The 13,560-nt window shown below is 39.4% G+C and overlaps 1 protein-coding gene across 1 annotated transcript in view; it reads left to right on the forward strand.

Moving 5' to 3' along the window:
* LOC124149157 (sodium- and chloride-dependent transporter XTRP3-like) overlaps positions 1 to 11,834 on the forward strand; it is an 82,647-nt gene extending 70,813 nt beyond the window's left edge. Inside the window, exons 11-14 of the mRNA XM_046520546.2 lie at positions 2,686 to 2,782; positions 3,880 to 3,959; positions 6,771 to 6,941; positions 8,179 to 11,834. Of these exons, the coding sequence (XP_046376502.1) occupies positions 2,686 to 2,782; positions 3,880 to 3,959; positions 6,771 to 6,941; positions 8,179 to 8,409 (579 nt within the window). The 3' untranslated portion in view covers positions 8,410 to 11,834. The remainder of the gene's footprint in view (positions 1 to 2,685; positions 2,783 to 3,879; positions 3,960 to 6,770; positions 6,942 to 8,178) is intronic.
* The last annotated feature ends 1,726 nt before the right edge of the window (positions 11,835 to 13,560 follow it).

Below are 13,560 nucleotides of genomic sequence, written 5' to 3' on the forward strand. Positions count from 1 at the left end.
ACGTCCTTACTCGTCCATACACGTCAAAGGTACGCCTTACTCTTCCATACACGTCACAGATATGGCCTTACTCTTCCATACACGTCACAGGTACGTCCTTACTCGTCCATACACGTCACAGGTATGTCCTTGCGCTTCCATACACGTCACAGGTACGTCCTTACTCGTCCATACACGTCACAGGTACGTCCTTACTCGTCCATACACGTCACAGGTATGTCCTTGCGCTTCCATACACGTCACAGGTACGTCCTTACTTGTCCATACACGTCAAAGGTACGCCTTACTCTTCCATACACGTCACAGGTACGTCCTTACTCTTCCATACACGTCACAGGTACGTCCTTACTCGTCCATACACGTCACAGGTACGTCCTTACTTGTCCATACACGTCACAAGTACGTCCTTACTTGTCCATACACGTCAAAGGTACGCCTTACTCTTCCATACACGTCACAGGTACGTCCTTACTCGTCCATACACGTCACAGGTACGTCCTTACTTGTCCATACACGTCACAAGTACGTCCTTACTTGTCCATACACGTCAAAGGTACGCCTTACTCTTCCATACACGTCACAGGTACGTCCTTACTCTTCCATACACGTCACAGGTACGTCCTTACTCGTCCATACACGTCACAGGTATGTCCTTGCGCTTCCATACACGTCACAGGTACGTCCTTACTCGTCCATACACGTCACAGGTACGTCCTTACTCTTCCATACACGTCACAGGTACGTCCTTACTTGTCCATACACGTCAAAGGTACGCCTTACTTGTCCATACACGTCACAGGTACGTCCTTACTCTTCCATACACGTCACAGATATGGCCTTACTCTTTCATACACGTCACGTCACAGGTATGTCCTTACTCTTCCATACTCGTCACATTTACGTCCATTCTCTTCCATACACGTCAAGGTACGTCCTTACTCTTCCATACACGTCAAGGTACGTCCTTACTCTTCCATACACGTCACAGTTATGTCCTCACCCCTCCACAATCGTCACAGATGTCTTGACCCTATCAACTCATATACCAAAGTCTAGAGTACTGTCTTTCGATTCTTCTGTGGTCCTATATACAAATTACCATTATCAACTGAATACTGAATAATCTCTATGATCGGAGTATTGTTGCCCTTTTTACGCTCTTGGGTAAATTGTGTACGTTGTACCTGATTACTGAGTGTCTCTCACTCAATCATAAAGCATTAAATCGTATCAAACATGCCTCTTCGTAAAAGAAAATATTCACATCGTATTTTCATCGTCACACTAAAACGACATAAACCTACACCTCCATTGAGACTTCACAGTTGGTACCGCATTCAAATACGCAGTCATTTCAGAGCGAGAGATCGCATCTACCCTGATCTTCAGGGCATAATTATGAAACTCAAAGGGACGTTAGATCTTTGAAATTCTCTTCCAATGAATTGTTTGATAGGCATTACTTAGAAGTTGGCGGATGACAAAGTAGACACGATTTATGGTTAACAACTTCATTAATACTGTGAAGATGACGTTTCGGTAAAGATCCTTATACCCTCTTGCTTGACAACGGTATCAGGATCTATACCGAAATATCGCCTTTACAGGATTAAAGAAGTTGTTATCCATAATTGTTTCTACTTTGTAATTCTCTTTCGTTGAAGAAAAAGATTTCGAAACCTGTAATACTGAACGCGCAATGATTAATATACTCTGTGTGACGGCGAGGTGTGCATGACGACGCACGACACCGTCGGTTGTGTATCAGAGGAAGGGTCGTGTGTTTGATCTCTGTGGTTGATGATTCAATATCCGGCACGGGGTCTAATGTGTTTGATCTCTGTGGTTGATGATTCAATATCCGGCACGGGGTCTAATGTGTTTTATCTCTGTGGTTGATGATTCAATATCCGGCACGGGGTCTAATGTGTTTGATCTCTGTGGTTGATGATTCAATATCCGGCACGGGGTTTAATGTGTTTGATCTCTGTGGTTGATGATTCAATATCCGGCACGGGGTCTTATGTGTTTGATCTCTGTGGTTGATGATTCAATATCCGGCACGGGGTCTAATGTGTTTGATCTCTGTGGTTGATGATTCAATATCCGGCACGGGGTCTAATGTGTTTGATCTCTGTGGTTGATGATTCAATATCCGGCACGGGGTCTAATGTGTTTGATCTCTGTGGTTGATGATTCAATATCCGGCACGGGGTCTAATGTGTTTGATCTCTGTGGTTGATGATTCAATATCCGGCACGGGGTCTAATGTGTTTGATCTCTGTGGTTGATGATTCAATATCCGGCACGGGGTCTAATGTGTTTGATCTATGTGGTTGATGTTTCAATATCCGGCACGGGGTCTTATGTGTTTTATCTCTGTGGTTGATGGTTCAATATCCGGCACGGGGTCTAATGTGTTTGATCTCTGTGGTTGATGATTCAATATCCGGCACGGGGTCTAATGTGTTTGATCTCTGTGGTTGATGATTCAATATCCGGCACGGGGTCTAATGTGTTTGATCTATGTGGTTGATGTTTCAATATCCGGCACGGGGTCTTATGTGTTTGATCTCTGTGGTTGATGATTCAATATCCGGCACGGGGTCTAATGTGTTTGATCTCTGTGGTTGATGATTCAATATCCGGCACGGGGTCTAATGTGTTTGTCATGTGTCTCCACAGTGTGGCATCTACCTGTATATGATCATCCGGTTCTACATGGATCGCCTTCTGTTTGCTCTCGTCATCTTCAGCATGGTACCCTTCATCATCGGCTACAGTGAGTACACCGCAATAATATTAATAATAATGATGATGATGATGATGATGATAATAATAATAATGCAGAAGGCTGCAGTGTTGGGGAGTCTTCACATTCTCCGAAAAGTTCTGGGTGGGTTTGACATAGCAGGAGTCCCATTCGCTGTCTGGGCTGCGTGTAGAGGGGGCAAGGGCCCGGAGCTGATGATGAGCCTAACCAGCCTGACTGTGCCAGGATCACCCAAACCCTCTTTGCCGCATTTTTTATTTTAATCTGTACATAATAATAATAATTTGTAATGCGCCGTAGGCCATCCGTTGACGCATGCTCAAAGCGCTAACGCCATCATTACCTCCGTCGATGCATCAGATTTTCTTTCTCGTCGCACTTGGGCGTATACAACCCCAAATGCCTGTGAAACGCAAGTAGTTTAACGGTCATATGACCATCTAATCCCACTGGGTACCCATTATGAACGCAGTGAAACGAGTAAGTTGGGTTATGCTACAGCTTTACAGACTCGAAGTTATATCATGTGTCAACTTCATTTGGAGGAAAACACGGAGTGATTCAGGACCAAGACGTTTACTGCTTTTGAGGAACCAAAGATCACTGGTATGAATTTGACAAACCGATAATCATGATCAGGGCGAATCTGGGATTCTAGCCCAGGTTTATAGGATCCTGACACGCCAAGAGGATGCAACTGTGGAGAATTAGATGACTCGGCCATCTGGCTCCTTTTATATGCAAAATATGTCATTTGACACATTGTAACGACACCTTGGTACATTTTAGGCAAATTAGGTTTTTTGAGTCGACTCAGGCGCGGAGCAGGATGTGTCAGTATGGAAACTGCTTGGATAGATGCTCATGCTATCAACCACTCGTTTAGTTATCCAGGATTCGATTACTAACAAGATGCCGTGATAAGACTGGAATAGGGGTGGCTGCAGGGAAGAAAACGAAACAACAGCTATTTTACTCAGTATATTTATTATTGAATGATAGAATAAAATCATGGCATTCAACCACATAAGACTAATGTCTCCATGTTGACAGCACTGTTTATTGATGGAAGCTTGAAGTTTATAACTTGATGTTCTGTGTTCCAGTCCGCCAGGAGACATTACGGCTGCCGATAGAGCGTCTGTCTATGAGTCTGTGGTATGGACTGGCCTCCTTGGTGTCCGCGGTAGGTGACCATGGCCAGCAAAGCCCCAACTTCCGGTCAATCTGATTTTTTTCAAACAAGAAGAGAAATGACCGCTTCAACTTATTTTTTTTGTAGCACAGAACTTTATTTCTCCCAGGTTGTGAAAAATAAATTCGTTCACATTCTGACAAAAAATGTGTCTTGAGGGTCCCAAAACAATGTTGATCTCTTCCCTTCAGATAAAGTTGTACGTATTGAGTGAGTGAGTGAGTATGGTTTTACGCCGCTTTTAGCAATATTTCAGCAATATCACAGCTGGGACACCAGAAATGGGCTTCACACATTGTACCCATGTGGGGAATGGAGCCCGGATCTTCGGCGTGACGGGCGAACGCTTTAACCTTTATGTTACACCACCGCCCCTGTGAGTCCTGTAGCGCGTACTAAAACATAAACCGTCGCAAACAAAAAATCCCGCCCTCCCAAGTGTAACCCCTATCTTTCTAATGAAAAATATACCGATTTTTACTCGAATCTGTAATCTCTGTGAGTGAGTGAGTGAGTGAGTGAGTATGATTTTACGCCGCTTTTAGCAATATTCCAGCAATATCACGGCGGGGGGACACCAGAAATGGGCTTCACACATTGTACCCATGTCGGGAATCGAACCCGGGTCTTCAGCGTGACGAGCGAACCTTTAACCACTAGGCTACCCGACCGCCCCTTGTAATCTCTGTGAAAACATTCACAGGGGATCAAATCTCTTAATGTGTCCAGTATTTGAACCAGGAAGCCGCAATTATCTCTCACCCTGCTATAGCAACAATCCATGTATGCTTAAATTGTTTATACTATTCGGCACGAAAAAGTCCGAATATTACAAAATTTGTGTACTCTTATACTGAGTTGTTATAAGTCCCGCTTAGACCCAATGTGTTCCCCGGGCAAAAGGAAGTATACATGGTGGCTAGAAACTGAAACAAACAAGAAATGTTTTTTTCTATGCTGATTGATACTGGTATCGTAGTTTTGGACCTTATGTTTGCGGGGTGGTGAAGTAGCCTAGTGGTTAAAGGGTTCGCTGGTCACGCCGAAGGCCCGGGTTCTATTCCCAACATGGGTACTGTGTTTCGAGCTAATTTCTCGTGTCCCCCGCTGTGATATATTGCAGAAATATTGCTAAAAACGGCGTTAAACCTTACTCACTCAACTTACCTTTGCAGTGTTTAGGGGACTTTTTTTCCGCCTAGTAATGTTTGACAATTTTATTGGTCAAATCCAATTTTCAAGTTTTCAACTTTCCCGGCAGTTTATTTATATCTGCGTCTTCTGAAAACCATATTTTGTAAACCATACTGTACATACACATCTATGCATGAAGGAATACTATGTACATACGTATAACAATCCTGTCCTACTTATACCGCTAATAGCGGTCTGATTGTGTTGAAGTTGTTCTGTCGGTCAGTTCCCCTTATTGAGGGACAAGGTGCGACCTTCATTATACGTCTAGACGTTTATTTATTGCCTTCTGTAGAATTAAGACATTCTAATGTAATTAGAGCGTTCAGTTACTGCTAATATACAAGATAGATCCTACAAATTGAGTTATAAGACGTTTGTAGTGATGTGTCAATAAGCCGACAGACATCTAATTAACCTGTGGCAGAGTTTCACACTCCGTTAACACAATCTAGGGAGACAATGTCGTACACGCACCTTATTTTAATCTTTATTTTTGAAGGGATATGTCTAATTACTTTACGTTACTCACCATATACTAGTACATGTTTTTTCCCCACATTTTATGCATCAACAGCTTTAGATACATTTTTTAAATATTCACTTAATTTCACTTTACATATTTTACATTTTCGTAATCCCCGATATATTTCGATTTACATATGCTGGTTAATAGTGATTTACAAAATAAATATTTAAAAAAACCTTTGATATACGTCCGACAAGTTTGAAGTAGCTGGTCAAATTGGCTAATTCCGTATCACTTCGGGCTTCTGATTGGTAAATCATGTTTGATTGACAGATGGCGATTGTTTTATTAGCCTAATTCATCAATAGAGAATGACTATACTCCTCGGTATTTCTCCTATTGTGAGTCTAAAAATTTTGAAATCTAAAAAAAGTTGTCATTTTGTGAAACTGAGACATTGTTTCCATGTAACTAGGGGGATTGTTACACGTTTCTTTGATGTAGAATTGTGTAAGCAATCAAACATATTGATATTTGAACGACTAGAATCAAATTTGGTGGAACTGCCAGTTTGCTTGAGCTTAATCCACTATATTGGAGACCACACTCCGAGGGCCACTGTCAACTTTCGGAACCGCCCATTAGGTTTCAGTCGTATCTTGCATGGCACTGGGCTATTTATCTAATTAGGGATAACGTCTGTTTGTATATCGATCTAAGTCAGATAACAGCGAGACGGTTTTGAGTCGACCTTTTAATATTTGGGGAGGATGATCTGTTTAAAAAAACACACACCATTGTTTCCGAAAATACTGAGAAAAGTAATTTGTCCTCAAATTTTAGAAAAAAAGGTAATTGTACTTTAGACGTGATGGAAGTCCTGAGAAAGGTGTTTTGCAAAACGTTAAAATTTATCGGCCCTACCTTTCGGAGAAGAAAGGTGTATGTCTAGACGAAATGTCCAAAAATTATCTCTAATAGACAAACAACTACCATGCCCACCGCCCAGAATGATATGTGGTCGGAATATTAAGAGGTGTTCCAATGACGTTATCAAACTTACTGGAACTACCAAATGACACGCGTTTTGTTCCCGTTCAGTATGAATATACATACTTAATGTTCTGTACTCCTTACAGTGTCTGCTGATCTACTACTTCGCCGTGTACGTCTACCAGGAGTCGGTAGTGAGCATTGAACAGCGCTGGGCGGAGTACCTGGGGTGGCTGGCCTCGATCTCGCCAATCATCTTCGGAGTGATACTGGGAGCTGCGCACGCCGTGTGGAAGGAGACCGGGTCATTAAAAGGGGTAACAAGAGATTCTAATACACTGTTTCTCATTGGTTTAACGTAACGGATGCAGCACGTGTTTCGATAATACAGCCTTTCTGATTGGTTTAAATATTTATAAAGGCATTACATGTTTTTCCATAATACACCGTTTCTTATTGGTTTTACATATAACTGAAGGGAGGTAGCTCCTTGTAGAAGTAACTTTAAGGATTAATGCTGGCTTTTGTCTGTTCAATGCTAAATCGAACTGTCATGTATTGACGTTGTATCCACTACGATACGAATGACGATATTATATTCAGAATACGATATGTATCACGATATGTATCGTGATATATGTTTTCGATGTAAAACTGTGTATATAATACAAGTTTAATATAACTTAGGAAAACAAATGATGATTTTTAAAAATCAATCTGATGTCTTGTATGTAGATTTGTGTTGTTGACAACAATTGTACACGATCTGTCTAAGTAATGGATGACGTATGAACATAAGATTACAGAAACTGAGTGTCAATAGATAGTATACGTAATTGAAAACTGTAAGAACTGTTGTTAAATGTTTGTTTTTTTCTATTTAACCATTACTCCTTCCTGCAACAGTTTGTAAAAAGTAATCTGTGGTGGGGTAATTTTCGGCACAATAAATTGGTTCCATGACGACTGGGGTTAGAAATGAATTTGCAACCGCATAACCCTTATTTTGAAATATTCACGTCGAATTACTTGAACAAAACATGTAGAAGTATTTTATGAGTTTCTTTGGATCTCGGATATAATGACGCTAACTTAAGATATTTTCAATTGGAAATAAAAAATATAATACAATCTAATGAGAGGTACAGTTTCCTTCGCTGGTATGCTTTTGCTGGGTATAGTTTACCCGAACGTTGTCGGTTGTCTGCAGGTAATAGAAATAAAGTTACACACCTACACACAATAACCGTGTAAGTGAATCGTTGAGCTGAGACCGGTTTACTTAAGGCATAGCGAAATTGCATAACCCACAGTAAATATGAATGGAGCAATGAAAAAATGAAGAAAAAAAACGGAAAAAAAAGTTACATATTACGTACATGATTATGGGATGCTGATACTGGGGAACATTTCACGTCGGGGACACCTGCACAGGAATGCCAAAAATATTAATTCTTCATAACTTAATATGAGAGCTATACTGAGAATATTTTGAAATACATTATTAATCAGATAAACGTAAAATAATTCCTCTACCTCATCATCCATTTGCAGCGGTTCCTGCAAGCTCTGCGGACGGGTCAGCTGCCAGATGACGTCATGGACGACGATTACACGTCGGTCCAAACCGGGGACACGTCAATGCCCCAGGCGAAGTCGCCATTACCAAGCGAGCACCACGCGCACGAACGTCCAGTGATGATCCCAAATGAGTTCGTGCAACCAAAGTCAGAGGTCGAGGTCAGCATTAAACCGCCGGAATATGGCGACGTTGTCCGAGTGTGAAAGGGCGGAAATGACGAAATATCACCAAAGAGAGGCTCACACAAAGACTATCCAAAAAACAGAGGAGATGTTCCAAGTGCTGTTTGACATTAACAAATATTTGCGATGTTGATAATTATCTCTCTGTTTTATTTAAGAAAGGTATGCATCACACAGAAACTACAACGGAGGCCTGCGACTTTAAGTGTGACGGGAAAGTGACAGTGACTTATTGTGGATATCATTTGTCTCTGGCATTTAATGAATTTCGACTTTGTCACTTATTCTGAATCCAACCGAAGTAGCACAACTGATATAGACTTATATGAATGAGTACAATGTGCAGGATTATTCGTCAACATCCTACAGCAGAAAAGTCTTAAAGATTAGAGGTCTGTATTTAAAAATGAGCCTTTAATACCCCTAGCGGAAATTAAAGCGAAGTCCCAACATAGTAATGGCTAAAAATAGATTCGTCATAATAAATTGCCTCACGAATTTGTGCCTCCACACACTAGACATGGCGGAACGCATATACATGTACTACCAAAACCATATGTACGATACTCATTGCATTCCATGGTTTGGTAGATCTGCTTGTTGGATGTTGACTATGAGTATTGGACCATTAATAAGGCCTTAAAAAAACTTATAAAATATGATAAATATGGACTTGTGGCAAAACAATTTTGGGTCGACTCTGTTTTAAAGTTGCATAAAATTAAAAAAACGCGCGATTATATACCGCTATTCGTATGAAATAGTGACTAATACGTATAAAATCTTTATTCTCACTACAAATCCAATCATATTTCGGTATCGTTTCGCAATAGTAACCCCGTGTTGGTGTGACCAAGTAGCGGTTCTAATCTGGAAGTTGAATTTATATTTATTTGATTCGACCACCTACATTGATATTAAGGCCAACACTTTTGTAAACCACCTGATAAAAAATAAAAGGCCTGATGGTTATACCGTATGGTCATGTTGCCGAAAGACCTTGAGAGTTTAAAGGATAGTTCTCTAATAAATGGTTTGGAAGGAATAAGAACGAAAAGGAGAGCTCATTTTATGATTTATTACAAATTGTTCTCAAACACCGTGCTTAATGTGGTGAAACGTCGCCTTGAAGTGTATCAAGTATGTAAATGATATTCAATGTGTATATTATAACATCTCGGCGTGTTTGTGTATGTGAACTACACTACGAGCATAACATCAAAATAACGTGTGTGTTTAAAAAACACCAGCTGAACACCGTGTGCACAATCATATAAAATACGTGTTTGGATTTTATATCTTGTGAATGTCGTGCGGTTCGAGTTGACACGAATTCCACATTCATTCGATAGGGATTTTATCTAAGGAATTTATGTTTAAATCGTTTATATCATTGTAGGACCTGGCAAAGGCGACAATAGTTACAAATTGATGAATGATTTAAAATTTGTAAAGCATTATTGAATCGTGTCAACGCGACCTTAACACAACCTGGATCTTTTGTAACCTGCATTAAATGAAAATATTGTAATATTAATCCCGTTAGATTTCAATTAGATTTGTACGAAAGTGGCACACGAAGACATCAAAGAGACATGTTCTTGAAACAAGATACATTGTCATGATTAAACGCAGCTTGCTTCCATATCCTAACAAACATCTCGCCCATTAACTCATTACTCTTTCGTCATCCATAGTCAATCATTTAGATATTCGTGTATCAACATCAGTGCTAGATCTGTTACCATCTAAAGATGGCTGTTACATTACTGTAATGATATATTGTGTGACGTACTGAGAAACATCGCTAAAATTGTTTTGAATCTTATTTTTCGGATAAGCAATGATTCGATTAGTTACCTTCTCACGACATCGATTGGATATTTATAAACTTTGTTATGCGGATACTCAAATGAAATTGCTCACTTATTTTCCCATGATGATATATAGTTGAATATTATCAATAATATCATTAATAATTATCGCACGAAAAACAGGAGAGAAATGTTGAGCCATGGATGACTGAAAAACATACAACTGCAATAACATCAGATTGACACAGCGGAATCTCGTTGATCGGAAATTTTACTGGACAAAGGATCCACTTTGTAAAAGTCAATATTTTGTTAGTCCTACTTCTCCATGGCGTTTTATTGTTCGGAATAACCAGATCCAACTGTATTGGTTAACTCCAGTTATAACTAACCCAAGTATAACATGTTTAACATGGCATTACAATAATACCAGTCAACATTTTAGTGACATCATCTCGCCTTACATCATCATGACGTCATCGTATACGTCATAATCACGTGTGACTTGTTGTGTATATTTGTAAATATTGCTTTATTCATGTCATTATGTTATGATCCGGGGACCAATGCAATTTCTTGTCGTATTTTGAAATCCTAGATAGTTAGCACATAGGTATTGACATGTTCAATTCTACAGTTGCATATGCTTAAATGGAAGGGAATCTAATCTCATTAAAAAAGCCATCCTTTGCTCTGATTTGATACCCCCACCCCCTCTCCTGAACTACGTCTACATGTAGTCATAATTTAAACTCAGAGCCTCATTAATATATAAAGCAGAGTCGTCAAGTTTACCAGAAAAAAACATTATCGACATGGTTTGCTCAAACGAAGCATAGCAAGGTGTACTGCAAGGGCGATGTTTTTATCATATCTTCTTTCAGTATTTTACTAATATGTTTTGAAAGTACAAATAGATACTTATAATAAAAAGATATTATAATAAAGACGTCCATCATATCATTGTTTTGAAATGACATTGCCCATTGTCTCACACATACGCAACTGTAAAATAGTTCTTTACTTAATCTCCAAACATGCACTTTGATCACAACTTGTTAAGATATCACGTATAGGTTGCAATGCTGTTGTTGACATAGAACGCTTTCTGCACAATTACGATAATTCAATAGCTCAGCATAGATCATGTATATTTATACATATATAAACAATACCCAATGTGTCGTGTAGTGGTACAAGTGTTTGAATAGTCGTATATTAATGCCAAAACTTATATCATGTGGTACTATCTTCTGACTGTTCAAACTATCGTGCGTAAGTCCTTTTAGACTATTTCGAGACTTTTAGAATGTGACTTTGTTATACCATTTCTGTATTATTTTGTATATAATCAACACTATCATTTTGGTTCAGAGATGTACATTATTTCTTACTATGTTTTTTTTATCATTTAATGTTTCGTCAATCAAAATTCGATTCACATTTATTAACGTTATCTTGGAAATTTACGGCACTTTCATTTCAGCGTTTAAGTTACATTCAACAAAACATGTTTTGTTCGTTGGATCCAATAATAGTTTAATCGTGTGCTGTACTGATGTTCACCATCCTTTGCCACAGTTTTATATGTGTCATTTTTGTCAAGCTTTACAAATAAAGTTATACTCATGAGACCTATTTTGTGCTTGATTATCATCACTATTTATCAGTGTATCCAACGGTGGGTTATTCTGCATATTCCCGAGTCAAGAAAGTTAACTGACAGATTCCACCCTTGCCGAACTAGGCTGGTATTATGGAGTTATACTTTGGCTGGACTAACGAATCTATGCACAGTCCAATAAAAACCGCGCAACGAAATCGAAATCCGGTGAGTAAACTATCATGCAGATTTCGGTCGATTGCAGGATTTGCAAAGCATGTGTACCGACACGTTGTCAACAGATATTTTTCACGTCTTTTCGTGTGTTAATCAATGTGCTCACGTGATTTGATGCACTTCGAGATGTAAGACCCGTTTTATCCCAATATAGATCTTATTTATCGAGCAGATCGTCTTGACTGGGCGCCGCCATTATGTTTGAAATAAATGCAAGTGATACGAGAAGTGGAATCTGATTGGTCCATGGGAGAGGCTTGGAAGAGATATAAATCGTAATAACCACTGGTGGCGCTACGATCTAGCTCGGGAATTCCAGCCCAGTTCGGCAAGGGTGGAAACTGGACGTTTAAAGTCAGTTAACTGCCTTGCCTCGGGAAGATGGTTATTCTGTGACTAAAGCGTTTACTCGTCACGTCGAAGACCCGGGTTCGATTCTCCACATGAGTACATACAAAATATGTCCGATTTCCCATACTGCCACAAACCGTGAAGCCTATTTCTGAGCCCTTTCTGTGCTATGTGGTAGCAGAGACTGTTGTAAATAATGTGTTACTTTCAGTGACAGCAAATGATTGAAGTAGTAGTAAAATGTCGAGTGCTCTCAGCGGCAGCTAGTGTTTTGAGTTATCTCCCCTTGGTTGTTTACAAACTTGTCAGACTTGATCGTTAGAGAAGTTGTGGGATGGAACATTTACTTGAAGGCTGGCTGTACTTACTTAGGCGCGACAAGAGAACTTCTTCGGCCTGGCATGCGTCTTCTCTACTTACGAAGTGCTAATTGGATACATATTTGTAAGCATCGAATTCCTGCCAGGTTCCAACACTATTGAGGAGTCCAGAACAGAGTCAGGCCTGTTTCTTGACATTCGCCAGTAGCAACATTCTCAACATCCATAAGTGCTGTGACATTAACTAGTGCCACATACTTGACCCAATGTGTTGCCTATTTTTATTGTAACGCTAAAGCTGTGTGTTTCGATATAATGTATTTATTATGCATTGATTTTGAGTGATCATTTACTGATTTACATAATTCAGTCCTTTAAGTACACATTTCTGGATTAACCTTTGCGTTTCAATTTTAAATCACAATGTAACAAGAATTGGGGGCTCGTCCAGTTTCCTAGTTAAATGTGATGAAAATTCTAAACCAAATAATCTGTGCTAAATTTGCCAGTGTTTATTTTGTCCAGGATTATTGTGAAATCAGCATCTGTAACATAGAGTTTAAGGTTGAGATATTGTGGAGCGTCCAAGTGAGGAGGATATGGGGGATTTAGAAGGAATAAAAAGTATTATCTTTAGCTGAGTGTTATAACCTTGATGCAAAGCCTTCAATGATCATGAATGAAATTAGGAAAGTTGTTCTGGAATACTTGTTTGATGAGGACATTTTGAGTGATTTAGCTTTGGCATTGTTAAATGAAAAACAATCTGATAGTTTTGAACTGAAAATACTGAAAATGTGATTTCGAAGAGCAGAAGCGGAAAGAATTGGAAATTCAAAAAGAAAGA

The sequence above is a fragment of the Haliotis rufescens genome, unplaced genomic scaffold, assembly GCF_023055435.1.
Source record: "Haliotis rufescens isolate VD_foot unplaced genomic scaffold, xgHalRufe1.0.p SCAF_96, whole genome shotgun sequence".
In the NCBI taxonomy this organism is placed as follows: Eukaryota; Metazoa; Mollusca; class Gastropoda; order Lepetellida; family Haliotidae; genus Haliotis; species Haliotis rufescens.